Source organism: Neomonachus schauinslandi, chromosome 3, assembly GCF_002201575.2.
Source record: "Neomonachus schauinslandi chromosome 3, ASM220157v2, whole genome shotgun sequence".
Classification (NCBI taxonomy): Eukaryota; Metazoa; Chordata; class Mammalia; order Carnivora; family Phocidae; genus Neomonachus; species Neomonachus schauinslandi.
This window is the reverse complement of record NC_058405.1, coordinates 10,390,663-10,411,522: the sequence shown is the minus strand read 5'-3', so window position 1 is coordinate 10,411,522 and position 20,860 is coordinate 10,390,663. Positions and strand designations below refer to the sequence as shown.

Below are 20,860 nucleotides of genomic sequence, written 5' to 3'. Positions count from 1 at the left end.
TTCAATTTCTTAAATGGGGTGGTCTGATCTGTCACTGGGAACATGGTCTCCATACATGGTGTCTTATAGGAATCTACTACCACGCTGATATAGTAAGTAAGGAATCTGAGACTTTTATTACTTTACCAATAAGAAGTGAGATGTACATATCACTAAAGCTACTCAGTGATAGACCTAGTCAGAAGGAAAAGTATTTGAATATTCAATTAGGTTATATTTTGCCACTTTAAATTTTTTATTAGAATTTAGATGTTTTTGGTCTCACCTGAAGATAAAATAAATAATTTTCAGGATGAAAACTTTATTTGTTGCCTAGAGAAAAAGCGAAGCTGATAATATTGAAAACACACACCACGAACTTCAGGCACTGTCTGGCTTTTCTTAGGGGATGGGCCATAGCGTCATGGTATCAAGTCTTCACTGCCTTCTCCATATCTCTTCATAAGGGCAAGTTTCTTAGAAACTCCATCTAGTGGTTTAATATAAAACATTGCTCTGCCTGTCTTCTGGTACTGAGAGGCACAAGGCTTCAAGTGTCTGGTGAAAAATAATGAAGTCTTTTGTCTTGTCTGAGTGAGGAAATTCTCCATTATGCAGGCATATGTAATCCCTTTATTCCTGCTCCCTGGAGGAGAATTACAGTGAGGCATTTTCCTTTTCCCAGTTGGGGTTAATGTTATGCCCTCTCTACCTTTGAAAGTAAAACAAGACTAGGACCCCTGATGATGATTCAAATGTGGGAATATTCTTCAGCAAACACACATTCCCAGTTGCAAAAATATTACCCCTGGTTTCTTGCCAAGCCTTTGAAAAAAACATATGAAAGATTGATTCTTTTTTTTTTCCCTCTCTCTGCATTGCCTTTGTGCTGTGGAATTTCAATTGCCCCTTATATGACAACTATATATATATATATATAATCTTTTATGGAGGTTGAGGGAAGAGAATCATGTCTTAAGAAATTGTCTCTATTTTTCTTGACATTCCTCCATCTAAAATATTTTAAAATTGGCCCAAAGATTATGGTTATAAGAGAGATCTTTGGAGCTTTATTAGCCTTTAAACACCACTAGTTGTTTATAGAAATAGTAGCAGGGGGTCCTCAGTTTCTTTCTTCTCTCTCTCCATATCTTCTTTCTTAATGTTCCAGAACAAGGGTGTGGGAAAAGCCTGTACATTCTGTAATGAAAGAGAGAGGTCTATGAGTCTTCAAATTATTTCCATTCATTATAGAAAAGTCAGATTGCATGAAACCATCTGGTATTAAACGTAATTACCGTCCAAAGGAACTGCAATGTAACTTTGCAGAGCATTAAATTTGAGGGATTTTACTTAGATTTTGAGCTCCACAAGTTTATACATTGCAAAGTATTATCGAATGTTGCTTAATATAATGTAATCACACCAACAGAAAACAGGAAAATAGTCCTTCGGTGGTAATTACGTGAAACTATGGCTGTAGACTGGGGTAAGAGAATGGGTAATGAGTATTTCCTGGAAAGGGCTCTTACCTGACTCCAGGAGAGTGACAATGAAATCCTCCTAAGGGGAGACAACCACAGATGCTAATAGGTGAGCTTCTCTGTAATGGCCTCTTGCTGAGATGAGGAAAAAGCTGCATTTTTATCGTAGTGAATACCCCACTCCTTTGTGAGTCAACCCAGTCCTGAGTAAATGGATATGGCTCTTTAGTATTAAGCGACATCCGATTTGTTCTTTCCAATCTTGTGCTATTCATAAAAATGTTGTCATATGTACACAAGTAAATACACGGGCAACCAGAACCTCATTGTAGATTGAATACATAAAGGAAGCCTTATTGTCTTATAATAAGTGGGTATAATAAATAAAAAGGAAAATCAGCTCAAGGGAAATCCCTGCCTTTAGTGCATCAATTAGAATTCAGGAAATAGACTGTCTGAAACCCCACACCACACTGGGGGTTTAAATTTAGTAATACATAAATTACAATGCAAAGACTGAACTTTTTATTATAAGAAAGGTGAAATTTTGCAAATGTTGCATAAACCATATGAACCAATTTTTCTACCCATACGGATTTTCTTATACTACTTATTACTTTATGCTCCAATGATAAAATAGGAAAAGAAAACCCTGTTCAAATAGCTTGCTGCATCTGTTAGGTAAAATTTAATAGCAGCTCTCCTGATGCATAGCACTATTACAATCACTTTGTAATAATGTACACATCATGTACAATCTCAATGAAATATAACATATTTTGATTACCACAAATCAGGAAAGACTTAGGAAAACATGTTTAGAATATATAATTTTACTGTGCGTGATGACGGGTGTTAACTAGACTTACTGTGATGATCATTTTCACAATACACACAAATCCCCTCGAATTATGTTGTACACCTGAAATTAATATAATGCTATGTGTCAATTACATCTCAATAAAAAAATTTAAGAAAAGTTCAAGGAAAGAAAGTCTGGTTTTAAAAAAGCAAAAAAAATTATTTTGCTTAAATTATATTTTGCCTCTTTGAAATCTTCATCTTTTATGTTTTATATAAATGCTTATACCCAGAGATTTTATCTCCTTATTGCTCTCTGAATACACTTAATTTCCACATATTTACTTAGTCTCTGTTTCTCCAAATGGTCTTTAACTTAATCTACAAAAGTTTTTAAATGTCAGGAATAAGAGAAAACAACAACTAGGCGGCCTAAATAGAATCACAGATAAATATTTATGAAACTATCTAATATTTCATTATGTATTTGGTTAATATTTAATGTTTTGCTGGTAATATATTCAATATTAATAATTAGTATTCAATATATGAACATCTATAAATACATTACACATTAACAAATATCTTTACTAAATCAAATGTTAATAATTTAATGTTTTATTAATATTGAGTATATTAATACCCAGTACTCTGGTTTTTGAAGACTTCAGATTATTCTTGCCAAATATTTGTCATAAAAAATTGCTGCTATGAATGGATAAAGAAGATGTGGTATATATATACAATGGAATATTATGCAGCCATCAAAAAACCCCCCCAAATCTTGCCATTTGCAACAACGTGGATGGAACTAGAGGGTATTATGCTGAGCGAAATAAGTCAATCAGAGAAAGACATGTATCATATGATCTCACTGATATGAGGAATTCTTAATCTCAGGAAACAAAGTGAGGGTTGCTGGAGTGGTGGGTGTGGGAGGGATGGGGTGGCTGGGTGATAGACATTGGGGAGGGTATGTGCTATGGTGAGCACTGTGAATTGTATAAGACTGTTGAATCACAGACCTGTACCTCTGAAACAAATAATACATTATATGTTAAAAAAAAAAGAAAAAGATAGTAGGAAGGGAAAAATGAAGGGGGTGGAAATCGGAGGGGGAGACGAACCATGAGAGACTATGGACTTTGAGAAACAAACTGAGGGTTCTAGAGGGGAGAGGGGTGGGGGGATGGGTTAGCCTGGTGATGGGCATTAAAAATGGCACGTACTGAATGGAGCACTGGGTGTTATACACAAACAATGAATCATGGAACACTGCATCAAAAACTAATGATGTAATGTATGGTGATTAACATAATAAAATAAAAAAAAATAAAACAGAAAAAAAATTGCTGCTATGTCAGGAGGCTGACCCAAACCCAGCTTTAGGGGTATCTGCTTCCTCTCATCCGCAGGGTCTTTCTGGCCCCTCTCCCCTCCCCTCCCTCCCTTCCTGCAGCTGGAGCGCATTCCACTGAGTGGTTGGCAGGTCTAACCCGAAGGTCTGTGAGAGGCTGCAAGGTGCTCAGGCCCTCTGAGCCATGCAGAGTGCTTCTTGCTAGTGGTGCCCAGAATGTGGAGCTGCAGAGAACTCACTTGACCTTCTCCAAAGCTGCTGAATCACTAGGCTACACGATGAAACAAGAATTTGAAAAGGAGGGCTTGTCAAATGGGCAGGAGCACCCGGGGTAAGATGCTAACGTTTCGCATTATTTTTTTTTTTTAAAGATTTTATTTATTTATTCATGAGAGACAGAGAGAGAGAGAGAGAGAGGCAGAGGGAGAAGCAGGCTCCCAAGGAGCAGGGAGCCCGATGCGGGACTCGATCCCAGGACGCTGGGATCATGACCTGAGCCGAAGGCAGACGCTTAACCATCTGAGCCACCCAGGCGCCCACGTTTCGCATTATTAAGCTCCCTCAGATTTCCATGTAATTGGTCCTGCTTCAGAGAACTGGAAGCTCTGGGTCTAGACTGGAGAGAACAGAGTAAGAATGAAGAGGCTGCTTGTCCTTTCCTCAAAGTCCCCTTGTCCTGTAGCTAATGATGTGCATAGGAACAGGTGGCCTCTTGGAGAGCATCACTGCGGTTTAATCTGAATGCTTTCCTCCAGAAAACTCCACTATCTCCTCAGTCTCTGCACTATCAGGCTCATCTGTCTTCCAGAGGAGTGTGACCTAGATGGTTATGTTCTAGAGAAGAGCCCAGGTGTCAGTTCATCTGTCCTGGACCCCAGGGAGGCAGAACTGGGAGAACAGGGACCTGGAAGAGGCCATGGGGCAAAAACAAACACTTACATTCAGCCTTTCGCCCACGACGAAGCCCCCTGGCTAAGTCCTCAGCCCCCCATCAGTCACAGAGCTCCAAAGTGAGGGGCACACTAAGGTTCCAGGTAGGCAGTCACCACCCATGCAGAAGACAATGCCATGCTTGTCTCAGCCATGGCAGTCACTGTGCCTCTGTGGGCGGTGCCTCTGAAGGCAGGTAGAGATTCTCCTCCAGCTGGTCCTCGGGCCTGATCACCAGCCCCTCCTACCCAGTGCTCTTGGTTTCAGTCCCACTCTCAATCATTCTTCCACCTGCCAAATCAATCAGGCTCACCTTTACCAACACCTGTGACCATGCCCTCCCCTCTCCCTTGGCCGGTTGTTCTTGCAACGTGCTGGTCTCTACCCGTTCGGTTAGGTTTCTTAATTCTGGGATAGGACCATTTTTTCCCCTGGCCCAATCAAGCAGAATGGAGAGTGTCCTAGTTGCACTTCAGGCATTTCAAAGATCGTGAGTCTCCATTCCCAGGACTTTCAGCCAGCTGTCGGTGATGCCAACCGTGGTTGATGAATCTGTGTTATTAGTTTGGGAGTATATCCATGAAATGTTCTGATGGTACCTTATGTTAGCAAGACTAGCACAGTGGCCTGACTCGCTAGACAGGGTGACTTTAGGCAAGTCGCCTAAGCTTCCTGAGCCTTAATTTCTTCATCTCTAAAACAGAGCTAATATTCCTTGACTTTCGGGGTTTGCTATGAGGCCCTAGTTAGACAGAGTTTATAAAGGAGTACAGTGTTTAGCACACAGTCACTTTCCAGTAAACGGGAGAACTTAGTTGCATAAATTGTTGGGGACACATAAATATGGCTGCCTATTTGGGAAATCAGGTTGTAGTTGGTATCAATGTGATACCCAAGATCATTTCTATGGTATGTGATCTTGGGAGAAAGTACTTACCCAGTCTAAGACTCGGCTTTGTCATGCATAACATGGGGGTAATAACAGTGTTTTCCTGCATAGCTGTGTTGTACTGATTGAGATAACACACGTAATACCTTAGCATCATACGTGGGTCTTCACAAATACTCATCATTCATTCTTTTCCCATCTCCCTTTTCCTCCTCCTCTCCATCTTCATGTTGGAAAGGCATTTTCATGGCACAATGGAAATAAGTTTAAGGTAAAAAACACTCTATTTTGTGAAACATTTTAGGTAAATGATTTTAACTATTAAAGTCAGCCAGGGAACCATGACAATGCTCTGTATGAATCTTCTTGCCACAGTTGTGTTCAGAGAACTAGAGGTATTATCGAAGACCCCTCCACCTGACTAGTGTCATAAATAACGTTCTCAGGGCAAACATGAGCTCCTTGAGGGAATAATCTATGTGTCCAGTATCTTGGAAAGTGCCTAGCACACAGAAGATGCTACAGAAGTATTTCTTGAATGAGTGAGTCCTTTCTGTCAGGATGAAAATCCAGCTAATGCCATTTAAAAATCTATATCTTAATAAATATGTTCTGATTTTATTCATATTTAAGTAGTATATAAATTGTATTTCTAGTCAATAAAAATGATTCTCTTACAGAAAAACTAACCCCCCACGTCATTAATTATATTTAATTTTTTTGTAGTAAGTATTCAACTACCAACTATTCCTTAGACTTTATATTTTTAAGATTTTATTTATTTATTTGAGAGAGAGAGAGAGCACAGAGAGTGAGAGGAAGAAGCAGACTTCCCCCTGAGCAGAGAGCCCAACATGGGGCTCAATCCCAGGACCCTGAGATCATGACCTGAGCCAAAGGCAGATGCTTAACCGACTGAGCCACCCAGGCGCCCCACTACTATTACTTAGACTTAAAAAAGTTATTAATACCAGTGCGCGGCAAGGAAAATTTTGTCATAGATCCAAATATCAGAATGCAAATAGCATACTAGACCAATCGTTCAAGAAAGCTGTAAAGATACTTCTTAACTAGTGAGGTCCTGATGGCCAAGGATGGAATTTTCTCAAGTAATGTAAAATGTTTAATTATTTTATTTTTTACATTTCTCTCTGTATTCAGCCTAGCAGGAATGATAATGCATCTGTGCTCAATTTCAGGGCTCTGAAGGGGAGAAATCTCAGTAGAGGCAGCGAGGCTGTGGAAAGCACACTGCTATTTGTTCTGATTTCTCCTGATGTACTGAAAAGGTCACTGCTTTCTGAGGGAAGCTTCCTCAGTGGAGCTGAACAGCATAGGCAAAGTCAAAACGAGAGTGAATTTCATAGCAACCCTGGATTTTACAACTTAGGTGATGGAACATCCTCCTCCTTACACTCCTCTCCAGATAAATCTTGGAAAAACAAATACGGATGCCCGTTTGCCCCAGGCAAATCCCCTGCATGCAAGCATGTGACCGTATCCTCAAGGTCTGTCAAAATGCCCCACTTCTGTTTCTTTTTTTTTTTTTTTTAAAGATTTTATTTATTTGACAGAGAGACACAGCGAGAGAGGGAACACAAGCAGAGGGAGTGGGAGAGAGAGAAGCAGGCATCCCACTGAGCAGGGAGCCCGATGCGGGGCTCGATCCCAGGACCCCGGGACCATGCCCTGAGCCGAAGGCAGACGCTTAACGACTGAGCCACCCAGGCACCCCTCCCCCACTTCTGTTTCTATCAGAGAGTTCCCAAATCTATGGAGAAGTTCATTTCTATTTCTCGGAGCATGGATGGATTTTAAGAAAATACTACATGGAAGAACAGAGATGAACAAATTAGAGATGATTATGTGTAGAAGTCACCCGTGACTCCGATGATTCAAATACCTCCGACTCTAGGCCCCTTTCTCTCTGACTTTTCCCTTTGTCGGCTCGAATTTCCTCTTCATAGGCAAGGTATATAACATACTCTTTTCTGGAATAACGTGGATCCTGTTTCAAATGGAAATATGGATCCCCTGAGCACTGAGACTCAGGGCAGCCCCGCAGCTTAATTATCAGGACTAAGAACTCAGGCCTCTCCATCAATAGGACTTTACTATTCATTCCAGGAAATTCCTACCCAAGAATTTAAGGCTGTTAACCAATAAGTAATTTCATTGTTAGCTTCAGAAGTCTCTGAAAATCCATTCATATGAATTACAGACTCATAGACCAGCCCTGCCTCAGCTGGTCAAACCAATCACCTAAAAATAATTGGTCCTCAGGCCAAGACCCTGCCCAGCTCGGTCCATCAATCCTAAACATTTTTTTAAAAAATGCTTTTCTAAAAACCTTGCAATTTATTTATTTTTTTTAACATTTCTTTTTTTTTTTTTTTTAAGATTTTATTTATTTATTTGACAGAGACAGAGACAGCGAGAGCAGGAACACAAGCAGGGGGAGTGGGAGAGGGAGAAGCAGGCTTCCTGCTGAGCCGGGAGCCCGATGTGGGACTCGATCCCAGGACCCTGGGATCATGACCTGAGCCGAAGGCAGTTGCTTAACCAACTGAGCCACCCAGGCGCCCGCAATTTATTTTTAAAGGTAATGCATGGAGATGGTTAAAAATTCAGAAGACATAATAGAATAGACTTCTGGGCAGCAGAAAGTTACCCCACATCAGGAAGGAAAGAGAAAAACAGAGTAGCAAACTCCACTGGAACAACAGACAACTGAACTGTGGAGCCAGAGCAGGTGGAAAGAACACTGGGGACCTGGGGAGACCAAGGGATGTGCCCTCCACTGTGCCCCGACCCCAGGGGAGGCCAAGGGATGTCCCCTCTTCTGTGCCCCCAACCCCAGAATAGTAATGGTTACCTGTCCATAATACGTACTTGTTACCTGTGTATCCTGGAGAGTCCTAAACTCTTTTTTTTTTTTTAATTGAGGTATAATTGACATATAGCACTCTATTAGCTTCAGGTATACCACATAATGATTCAATGTTTGTATATATTGTGAAATGATCTAGACTCTTACAGCAAGAATTCTGCCCGATCTCAATCACTAAAAACAACCCCAAACCAAAAACCTTACACATATCCACTCCTGACCTATCCCTTGTGAGACATTACTAAGAGTGCTGAGGCGGTGGTCTCCCTCACTATAATAAGTATTAAATCTCACTTTGATTAATCAATAGATTGTTCAGACAACCAATTGGGGCAGTCTACACTGCAAAGGCAGGTAAGTGAGTTGCTTAAGGTATGGAGGAGCAGAGCCAGATGCTGGCCCAGGCCATCTGACACCAAGTCCAGTAGCTTACGTTAGAACTAGGGTGACCCTGAGGATCACTTCCTCCAATCCTTAAATTGTCAGAGAACTGGGGATTTAAATAATGTATCTGTTTACCTTAGATCAGGGATTTGTTTTGTATTATTTTCCCCAAATATTTGTTATTTTTAAAAGTTGTTTCTAAGACACTAATATTTCATAATATCTTCCCCACTTACCATTGGATTTAAAGTTTATGTGACTTATCTCCATCTGCACCCAAATCAGGACACACGGCCACCTGTGACATATTTGCCAGAATGATTCAGCTTAGGTCTTTCTCTAATGAGACCTTCCTAGAATGCACTCCTGCCTCCTTGGGGAGGAACCTCTTCAATGAAACTGAGGACAGTAAGGCTATGAAAATAAAAGACTCAGGAAAATTACAAGTGACAGAGTACTGAAACAAGTCTCTGCTAGACTTCCTTTCTTCTGTATCAAGGCAGACCCATCCATGAAGACACGAAACCTGCACCTCCTTGTCTTAAAGTTCTCTCCTTCCTTCAACGCCTCCCTTTAAAAATGCAAATGGTCATGGGAGAGGCCATTTTCCCCCAGCTTCAGTGAGGGGTAATTGACAAATAATGTTGTGTAAATATAAGGTGTACAACATGATTTGAGGTGTGTATATACTTTTTAAAAGATTTATTTTATTTATTTTTTAGAGAGAGAGAGAGCACAAGATGGAGGGGCAGAGGCAGAGGGAGAACGAGGGAGAGAATCTCAAGCAGACTCCCTGCTGAGTGCAGAGTCTGATGCAGGGGCTCATGACCCTGAGATCATGACCTGAGCCGAAACCAAGAGTTAGCCACTTAACTGACTGAGCCACCAGGTGCCCCTGATGTGTGTATATCTTGTGAAATGATCACCACAACGATGATAGTTAACACATTCATCACTTTCCATAATTATGATTTTTGTGTGTGTGTGTGGTGAGAACATTTACGATCCACTCTCTTAGCAAGTTTTAAGTCTACAATACAGTATTACTAACTAGAGTCACCAGACTGTACATTAGATCCCTGAATTTATTCAGCTTAAAACTGGAAATATGTACCCTTTGACCACCATCTCCCCATTTGCCCTTCGCCCCAGGGCCTGGCAATCCCCAATCTACTCTGTTTCTCTGAGTTTGACTTTTTTAGATTCCATATGTAATTGACATCATACAGCATCTGTCTTTCTACTTCTAACTTACCCAGGAATGCTGTAGTTTAGTGAACAAAGAAAAAGTTCTAAGCCTAGGGGAGGAGAGTCTCCCCAGGGAGTAAGACTACCCTGAAAGAATGGTAGAAACTTCTCCTTCTTCCCTGTTTTGTGTAGGGCTAGTTGTCCTGAGGTGACTGTAAATGTTCTCCTTTTCTTTCTTTTAATTTCTCTTATCCTTTCTTCTTTCCTTTTCTTTTCAGTTGTTGTTGCTCCTTGGAAAACAGCATAGAAGAATGCTCATGGACCCACAGACATGGACCTGATCTATTCTTGACCTTCTTACTTACGGGTTACATTATAATGCAGGTATGATATTATTATTATTATTATGTTATTATTGCTATTGCTATATTATGAGTGAAAAAAAGAGAAGCACACTCAAAGAAACTATCAGTTTGACATCTTGTCCTTAATTTTTGCACAGACTAATGTAGCATGAACAAGGAAATCATTTTCACAGGAGAAAAGAGCTAAATGGCTTTTCTAAAGATTAAATTTGTATTCTTAAAAACAAATCTTAATTTTTTTCTAATTGTAAAAATTGTAAAAATTAATTTTTCTAATTGTAGGGTATTATTTCCTGAGATTGACTGGGTAACAGCACCCCCAGGGAGCTGCCTTTCATTTTGTGGTGTGCTGGGCTGTCCTAAAATGCCAATGGCTCTGGGTGTCCCTGAAACCACACAATGACTGGGCAAGTCTGAGGGCGTCCCTATTCCCTGATGGTCTTAAAAATTTGGCTCAGGTACCCCCACAAATTTTCTCTCTCTCTTCAAAATTTTCTCTTTTTTTTTTTTTTTAAAGATTTTATTATTTATTTGACAGAGAGAATGAGAGACAGAGAGCATGAGAGGGAGGAAGGTCAGAGGGAGAAGCAGACTCCCTGCCGAGCAGGGAGCCCGATGCGGGACTCGATCCCGGGACTCCAGGATCATGACCTGAGCCGAAGGCAGTCGCTTAACCAACTGAGCCACCCAGGCGCCCCAAATTTTCTCTTTTTAAAACCACTTCTGAACATTTAAAAATCAACAACTAAATTTCCCCCTCACAATGTTAATTAGCAGTAAAGGATGTGATTTCTAGCATTATTGTGTCTGTGTTTCAATATGACTTTGAGAAAACACTGGAGAGCTTATTCATCTAATGCGTTCACTTTTATGACTTTGGGCACCATGAAGTCAGCCTTCAGTGTCGAGCCAATGAGCCAAATCTGCCAGAAAAAGTCTGACTTTATTTTTCAAGTCATATAACACATTAACACACACCCTTGAGACACTCACATTATTCCTAAGGCCTATCCCTAAGGCAGACGAATTCTTGGTGGGAGGTTTTCCAAAAACTTGTCACCTGGATAGACAATAAGACAATAAGATGCTGCCCAGGGGGATCCCCCTTCTGGAGAAGGCTGCACGGGAACACTCCTTAGGTTTAGCAACCCAGATCAATAAGCACCATAGTTACACATTTCTTGTGTGTGGATGAGAGTCTCCCCTTTTTTTGTAAACTAGGAGCAGGTGAATAAGGAAAAGGTGGTGGAAAAGAAAACTGGAAGACCAAATTTAAGAAAGAGTTCATTGGGAAGCGAGGTTCTAGAAGTGGCTTCTTCTAAGTATCCCTGTCTGCCTGTGCTCCCGAAGTCTCTGGGAACCCCCAGGGCACATTCAGGAAGGTAGTTATTCTGGGTAGGTGAGTAATGTCATTTTGGTTCTGAATTTGGCAGGTAGACTCTGAATACAGGCCAGAGTATTACACTCCTCTCATGGGGTGTTGTGGATTTGAGGCTGAATTCTCTTCCCTGTGAGTGCGGCTGTGGGGCAGGACCCGCACACGTTCTGTCTTGTGTGAACAGGGAGCGTCTTCAAGACACTAAGGATTGATGCTGCCAGGAATTTGTCTAGTATAGTAGTTGCAGCTTGATAAAGACCCTGGAGAACCATGTAGTGTTCAAGGCCGGCCCCATGACGTTATCTGATGGCAGCTGGATTGAGCCAGCTGGAAGCAAACTGAAATTGGGACACAGGTTGTTACAAATGTGCATAGAGAAGTTTTTCTTTCTCTATGTCAACCAGACCTCTTAGATTCATCTTATTATATTTTTGTGGTGATAATATACAAGCCCCCAAAACATTTATTCTCTTCTCATAAAAGGTACTCCAACGCATACTCATATCTATGCGTGAATTGTCAGCCAATAAAAGAATGAATACACAAAATATGGTCCTGACTAGTTAGGATCATTTTTGGTATACAAATTTCAGGTACTGCTGTAAACTCAAAATAGCTTCTCAAGCCATATATATTAGCCTTATTTCCTCGTTACAGTTATCCAGGTTATAGCGATACACACTCTGGCAAAAACTCTTTAATGACTATTCCTGGAAGAGAAGTAGAGTAGAAGAGAGTCCAACTCCTTCCCCTCAGCACAAGTTGGGGGGGGCTTCCCAGCATAAAATTCATCCATTCCCCTTGTCAGCCATTCTCCTTCCAGCCCCCCAATATTTAGTTGTATGATTACACATGTCTGTGTAATATATCTGCCAAGAAATTACATTCCAAATGCTCATGCATTTTTATAAAGATCATGTTACTTCATGCAATGACACAGTCTTCTAAAATACTCTTAAGTAGCTAGCTTGATGTTCCTTTCTGATACTTTATCAAGGCAGGTTTAAGAAAGTAACATTAAAGTTACATGTTTTCATAAGCATTTTAAAATGGATATGCTTTTGAGTCTTACAGATTTTAAATACATTTATTCTTAATAGATTAATAAGTCATAATTACTTCTAAAAAGCTTACCCTTTTACCATTTTCCCCTTAGATTGTGATTTGTCCCTCAGATATCACAAAAGACATAAAACATGGAAGAATAAAAGTTATTTTCATCTTTTTGTAAATGTTTATACTTACAATTTATGTGTGAGTGCATGAAAAGAAAAGAAATGCACAACTGAGCTAATAAAATATTACTTTTCCAGGAAAAATATTAATGATGTATTTGACATTATTTATAAGTATATAGTTACCTACATCTAATTTCCAGTGGAAAGTGTGTATTGTTACTCAGAAAATTAGCTCATTGAAAAGAAAGATCTCTTCTTTGCTTAATATAATCCCACTTGTGTTTAAATATGTATCAATGTTTGATGGTGTTACCTTAAGATTTTAGTGACTGCAGTCTCCTTTTCTAGAAGATTCCTTGCCCTTATGCTGAAAACAGACTTGCGAAGCTGAAAAATTATAAGTGTGACTTTAGTTTTGGAATGTAAAGGGATAATATACTGATAAATCATTACATACATTAAATAGATAACACTATTAAAACATCAAACATGAATTTTTTTTCCACTAAAGCATCATTATACGATTGATTCTGTCATTTATTTTTTTAAAAAGATTTATTTATTTAGAGAGAGAGAGCACAAGCAGGAGGGGCAGGGAGAGGGAGAGAGAATCTCAAGCAGACTCTATGCTGAGTGTGGAGCCCAACGCGGGGCTCAGTGTCAGGGCCCCAAGATCACCACCAAGCCGAAACCAAGAGTTGGACGCTCAAATGACTGCACCACTCAGGAGCTCCGAGTCTATCATTTAATTTTATCTTCTATTTTTCCTTTTATGTGGGCAGAAACGCAAACAAGCTTGTGGGGGCACACATCACAGCTATAACATCTTAATCTGAACAGGTTTTCCAGTGTCCAGGGAATTTAATGTTAAGACAAATGTTGGACTCTTTCTTGCCATTGTCCAATAAAATGTTCTCTAATCCACTTTACACCTGTTTCAGGTTCTTGGCCTGGGACCTGATACTAATCTGAACGATGAGTTCAAAGAGTTGTTTTGCCTACAGGCATGGAGACAAATGAGATGAGCTTTCAAGGTTGCTTCCTAGTTGGTGATGATGAAATTATTCCAGGGAAAAGCACCAAGAAAAACAAAATCCTGGAGGCTGCCTACAAACCAGAAGATTCTCCAAACCCAGCTCTGTCCTGCTTGATAGTTGCAGAATCAGAGGGGTGACAGGTGTATAGAGAACCGAAGTGGGCAAGAACAGGGCAGAGAAAGAACAGGGAAGCATGCCACCCTAAGAAAAATCATAATAACAAATGACTAGAAAAGGTAACTCTAGTAGTCAGACCAAAGGTAATACCTGGACAACAACCTGCTCATCTTGATCAATAGATTAGGTTAGATTTACTAAGCACTTAGTATGCTATTAGTGGCTATTAGAGATATGGGTTAGCTAGGAATCAGAATTCTTGCTTACCAGAAATGAAAAGCCTAGTTACAAAGGCAGGGCTATGACGCATGACATTACCAGTAAAAAGTAGACAGTAAAGTGCTGGATGATATGTCCAGTAGAAAAGATGAGAAAGCTATAGGACTCCGGGTGGGGAGAAATATGCGTGTCTGAAATGTCAGCAAAGACGTTATTGACGGAGTAGAAGTTGCATAGGGGACCGTGGGCAAAGAACTGCAGTTGGAAATGCATGCATGGGGCAAAGTAATCCGGAGCAGACTATTTGCATAAGTGCTGAGCTACGTGGAGGAAACAGTGTAAGGCATACTGTGTTTCAAACAGATTTGAGGGAGGAAAAAATAAGCAGGAGATAGAACAACTCTGTATTCAGTAAAAACAGACCATCCAGTTTCTTTCGAACAAGTTAGTGACTTCATGGGCAAAGTCACAGAGCTCCAAACTACAAAGAAGCCTATAAACAAATGCGGTACTGCCAACCCATGTGTCCACATGGCCACAGCTAGAGAGGAAGTGGTGGGCACAAACTGGTCTTTTCAGTCACACCTGACAACCTAGAGAACACCAGAACTGTCAATATAATTTTCATATTTCACAGCAAGATCTGCAATGAAGGGGAAGATCATTGGACACATTGGCAATTTCCCTCGTATGAGGAAAGATGGCACACTTATATTTTTTCAATGAAAAACTGAATTGGTTTCATTATTCACCAGAACTCTTGGAAGAATAAATTCATGTGTAGACAAGGAGCTAAGAGCGGATGGAATTTTTCCAGAAATTACATTTTCAGGGTGGTGCAAGAAAGGCTGTTTACCATGATGTATCATGAAACTTTCTTTAGTCTCCTCACCTCCCCTGACTTTTGGCATTGACTTAACCTCCTAGAGCTGACAGCCTATCTCCCAAGGAATGTTATTTAAAGTTATTTTCAGAGACAGAACTCAGCTGAAGGAGCCCATCATGGTGGTGCTTCTGCCTTTTGATACCCAAGTACACATACAGTCATGGGAAAAGCCCAGGCCATGGGGAACCCAAGGCAGCAGGTTTTAGGAGAGGACTGGACCCCACTGCTCTTGTTTCATCTTTGAGGGACACTGACATGACTTAGTCATCTTTCCCTTGATGTGAGGCGATGGTCTGAATTCAGTCACTTATCTACCGCCCTGTACCTGAGTAGTTGACACTGAAGGCAGTGTTCTTCATGTCAGAAAAACCTCTGCAGAAACTGCAAATAAATAAGTAATATTTATTATATTGATTCCAAAATTATTATTTCTGTGCTGCCTGAGATTGCTGAAGGGCTGCCGGCTCTCCTTTGTCCTAAACTTGAACTGGCTAAAATAAAATACACTATTAATCTGAACAAGGAAGTACTTGGAAACTGGTTTTTATTTATTTATTTATTTTTATTCTTATGTTAATCCCCATATATTACATCATTAGTTTTAGATGTAGGGTTCCATGATTCATTGTTTGTGCATAACACCCAGTGCTCCATGCAGAACGTGCCCTCCTCAATACCCACCACCAGGCTAACCCATCCTCCCACCTGCCTCCCCTCTAGAACCCTCAGTTTGTTTTTCAGAGTCCATCGTCTCTCATGGCTCATCTCCCCCTCTGATTTCCCCCCTTCATTCTTCCCCTCCTGCTACCTTCTTCTTCTTCTTCTTCTTTTTTTTTTTTCTTAACATATATTGCATTATTTGTTTCAGAGGTACAGATCTGAGATTCAACAGTCTTGCACAATTCACAGCGCTTACCAGAGCACATACCCTCCCCGTGTCTATCACCCAGTCAGCCCATCCCTCCCACCCCACCCCCCACTCCAGCAACCCTCAGTTTGTTTCCTGCGATTAAGAATTCCTCATATCAGTGAGGTCATAAGAAACTGTTTTTATAATAGCAGAAGTGGCCAAAGAATAAATAGTATAATAGAAGAACTTCAGATTCAGCATCAGATTGATTGATTGATTGACTGATTTTTTTTTAAGTAAGCTCCACACCCAATATGGGGCTCGAACTCAGGACCCCAAGATCAAGAGTCACATGCTCCACTGAATAAGCCAGCCAGCCACCTCCAGCTTTAGGATGTTTTAAAAGAAGAAATATCTACATTTATATCTATCTATCATCTATCTGTATGCATATTTGATAGCCTAGATATGTATTTAGATAGTTATATATTTTGACTGTTCTTTTTTTTCCCTAGTAAATAAAGAAGGCCTATAGTGATTATCTACTATCCCTTCAGTTGTTCTTATTTCTGCAGTAAAGCTTTGCACATTTCTGCAAAGGACAGGGTCTGCTAGTCCCAAGTACTCAGAGCTACGCTGCTCTGCAGTGCCCTCTTCTGGCTCCAAAAGATACTGACAGCCACCTGAAATGATCAAAACAAGGAATATAGAAATCAATTTCGGGATAAGTAATTTTAGATCTGAAGTTTTCAGTTACAGCTATGGAAGGTGTCAGTAATTGTTTCTTCTGGATATAAACATGTCAGACATGTGGGACTTAAAAGGAGGGGTATGGGTGACGTCACAGGGAGTTCGCACTGAAAAAAAAAAAAAGACCACCTTTTTGGTGGTTTTATTTTGTTTCTAAACTTAAAACACCCAACTCCAGAAGGTAACCATTCTCTGGCTGAATTAATGATAAAAAAATAAATGTAAATGTTCAAGCAATACAGAGATGATTTTTTTTGTCTTACAATTTTAATGTAAAAGATGTCTCTAGAACCATGCACTTTAATGTGAAACTTAGGAGGTTCAAATTTGCAGTTATTTGTGGTTGAATAACTTGGAGCTGAAGGACACAGCAATGGATGGATCTTGCTGCTTTTCTGGCAATTTCTTTAACATCTTTTCATCTGTAGGTAGTCCCTTTTCCCCTCATGGTTGAAGGACCTGGGCCATGTGACCTATAGTTTCCGGGAGTCTGGATTTTCCCAAGTGCACATTCACGGCATAGTTCTCATGTTCCTCTGTCTTCTGTACTTCCTGCAAATCAGCAGCTGAACCCAGAGTCTCATCAGCCTCATACTTGATCGCTTTGGTAAGGCCAAAGGTGGTGGTGTAGCCTTTCATCGCCACATAATGTCCAGTTGTTCTTCTTTTTGTGATGTTAGTAGTAGTACTGATGTTTGTTGCTTAGATTGTTGATTCATTCAGTGTGAAAAATTACTACTTCTTTCTCATTTATCAGTTGGAATACTTGTATAACAAGAGACTTCTTTTCATGTACTATTTGGTTACTCAGTAGTTCAATTCATATGGAAAATGTAAGATAAATGTTGAATTCTTTACCTTTACTTGTTCATTTTTATTTAATTAATTGCTTTTCTATCCGTCCTCTGAAGGCGACCAATCACTAGTTTAAAAACGTTATTATGAACTCAAGGATTTAAATATATATGGTTTCAATCCATTACAACCATTACCCTCATTGTTAGGGTCACAGTATCCCAACTGTGCTCATTGGGAGCTTTCTCAAGATGGCCCATGGGTTCTTCTGCCCTGACTCTATTAGTCTTTGTGTAAGTTTCCTTGTTGTTAGGTATGGCAAGATATCCCAAGCTCATCTTCTATATGCTTCCTCTTCCACATTAACAATTTTCTCCAAAGAACCCTGGTTTATTTATTGAGAAATGGGTTCGAAAAACATAATTTAGATGCCAGTGAAACTCATTGCTACTGAGTCGGTCACTGTTTTGAGGACTTTGCCTGAGTTTATTCTGATATTTTCAATTTGAATTCAGGACACAGGGTCTTTACCTCATCTCTTCTATATGACATCTGGATCTCTTCTGTGTCTGTATCCACCTCCCCACCTCCGCCCCACATCAAGGCTCTTGATTTTCACGTACACAGAGGATGACGCACATTAGACTATCTGATAATAACTCATTTTTATTTCACATTTTATGGAGAGTAGTCTTAGAATTACAATACCTATTCTAACACGATACAGTTAATGGATCTGTAAAAAGTATTTCAATATATTCTTCCCATTTTCCTCTTATTTGTACACTTGCACTATACTCATATTGGCAGAGCAAATAGCTATTACATATTTTTCTCTTCATTTTAACACTCGTGGAGTCATAGTTGGTCATCCACAATTTAGGAATGTTTACCACTTGTTATGTCAATGTTGTAGAGTCATTTTTGGAACTCACTGTGGTTGTCGAAGCATGTGTTCTAGTAGTTTCTGCAGGAAAGCCTCATAGGAACAATGTTACTTACATTCTTACATCTGAATAGCAGTTGTTTTCCTTTTTTCCCTTTAAACTCGAGAGTCTGTTTTCCCAGATATAAAAAAAACACCTGGCTCATATATTCTCTCTCTGGATATCCTATATATGTGACTCTAATTTCTTCTGACATAAAGCATTCCTGCTGAAAAGTCTGATGGTAATCTAATGCTCTTTCCTTTATATGTCACTTGTTCATTTTGAGCTGGATACCTATTTATTATATTATTATTATTATTTGGTTTCAAGTTTTTATTTAAATTCCAGTTAACATACAGCGTAATATTGGTTTCAGTAGTAGAAATTCTATTCCTGATGAATCACTATTCATCACTTAACACGCAACACCCAGTGCTCAACACAAGTGCCCTCCTGAATACCCATAGCCAATTTAGCCCACCCCCACCCTCCCTCCTCCAGAAACCCTCAGTTTGTTCTCTATAGTTAAGAGTGATACCTTTTTAAATATATATATGTAATAAAATATATATATATATACTTAAGTTCCTGTAATTTGTCTGGAATGTATCTTATTTTTGGTCATTCATGATTAATATTTCAGTTACATGGTGTGTCCTTTCAGTATATAGCTTCAAATCTTATTATATTTCAGAAAAGTTTTAATTCTTGTTCTGTGCTATTGCTTTGGTTTTCTTCTTTCAGGACTCCTGTAATGTAGATGTTGGACCTCCTTTGAATTTCTTCAATTTGTCATTTTCTTTCAAATCATTTTCATCTCTTTCTTCATTTCTTTTTGATTTCTTGAAATTTTCTCTTCTTCACTTTCTAGTTTTCTTTAGGTATCAACTGATGTATGTAATCACTTTATGTTCCTTCCAGCTTAGTCTTAATTGCTTTTTTTTATACAGTTGGCCCTGGAACAATGCAGGGGTTAGGAGCACTGACACCCATTTTGCTGAAAATACACATATAGCTTTTGACCACCCCCCCCCCCAAAAAACTTAACTACTAACAGCCTACTATTGGCTGGATGCATTTACCGATAACATAGTAACTTAACACATATTTTGTATGCCATATGTATTCTACCCTTCATTCTTACAACAAAGTAAGCTAGAGAAAAGAAAATGTTATTAAGAAAATCATAAGGAAGAGAAAATACATTTATAGTACTATACTGAATTTATCAAAAAATCTGCATATAAGCGGATGCACACAGTTCAAACTCACGTTGTTCAAGAGTCAACTGTACTTCTTTCCTGATTTCTAGCACCTTATGTTTGAATTTCTTACTTTTGTTGCTATTCTAGTCTTTCGTAATCTGTATGTCTTTTAACTCAATTTGCCATGGTATGCTACAGTTTGGGTCGTTTGTGGGTATGTCTTTATGGTAAGCTTTCACTCTCTATCAAGACAGTATTCTGCTCCTTATTCTTTTTTTCTTACAACTTTTGCAGGGAATTTGACTTTGATAAATCTCTGTTGCTCATTTTTATGCACAATTTGTTTTCCTGAGCAGTTTAGTATTTCATTTTGGCTTCAGAGCTTCTTCTTCTGTTGTTTTGACATCGTGATCCATACGGCAGCCTTCTTTCTAAGATTTTCTGGCTCTGTTATGGATAACAGACACCACCAATTTGATCTGGATCTATTTTTCCCTTCATCACTCTTGTCACTGGCTTGCTCAATTTTGAGTCCACTCTTGGATATTTTTCTTCAGTATGGATGGAGCTAGGCAGGTGTTTTCCTGGTCTCAAAGACATTACATGCCCTGTAACTCACCTCGGCTTCTTTCCCACAGTTGCCCAGACCATGTTTTATACCCTCAAATTCATATGTTGAAACTCTACCCCCCCAAAGGGGAAGATATTAGGAGGTGGGGTCTCTGGCAGGTAACTAGGTCTAAAGGAGGTCATGAGGCTAGAGCCCCCATGACATGCATTTGTGCCCTCATAAGAAGAGGAAGAGACCAGAGTCCATCCTCCTTCTGCCATATGAACACACGATGTGAAGGCAGCCATCTGTGAACCAGGAAAAGGAGCCAGACACCGAATCTGCCGGCACTTTGATCTGAGACCTTCCAGCCTCAGAACTCTGAGAGATAAATAGAGCAACCCTGACAGACTAAGTCACCATGCAAACATGTGGTTACTGGTTTGTCTGCACCTGTTTTGACTTGTGGTTTGTGAATTACCTAATTTTGTTGTGAATGTTATCTATGGATTTTGGTTATTATCTAGACATTTTGCTTACTTCCATGTGGGAATCCAAGGAGATTAAAAACCTGTGCCAACGCCTCTGTCATCATTCCAGAAGACTCCTTAATTATTTTTTTTGTTGAATTTTGATGCAGATTTATAATTTTTATTTGTCCTTTCAAAGAACAAAATTTTAGCTTTACAGATATTACTT

The 20,860-nt window shown here is 39.6% G+C and overlaps 1 protein-coding gene across 3 annotated transcripts in view; it reads right to left on the bottom strand.

Annotated features, from left to right (window-relative positions):
- Nucleotides 1-20,860, bottom strand: part of NALCN (sodium leak channel, non-selective) — a 295,723-nt gene that overhangs the window by 50,993 nt on the left and 223,870 nt on the right. For 2 of the 3 annotated variants that reach the window (XM_021695963.1, XM_021695964.1), the window contains one exon: nucleotides 13,137-13,210. In XM_021695963.1, coding sequence (XP_021551638.1) covers nucleotides 13,137-13,210 — 74 coding nt within the window. Of the gene's footprint in view, nucleotides 1-1,511; nucleotides 1,599-13,136; nucleotides 13,211-20,860 lie in introns of all 3 variants that reach the window. The other variant, XM_021695962.1, reaches the window with a different exon arrangement.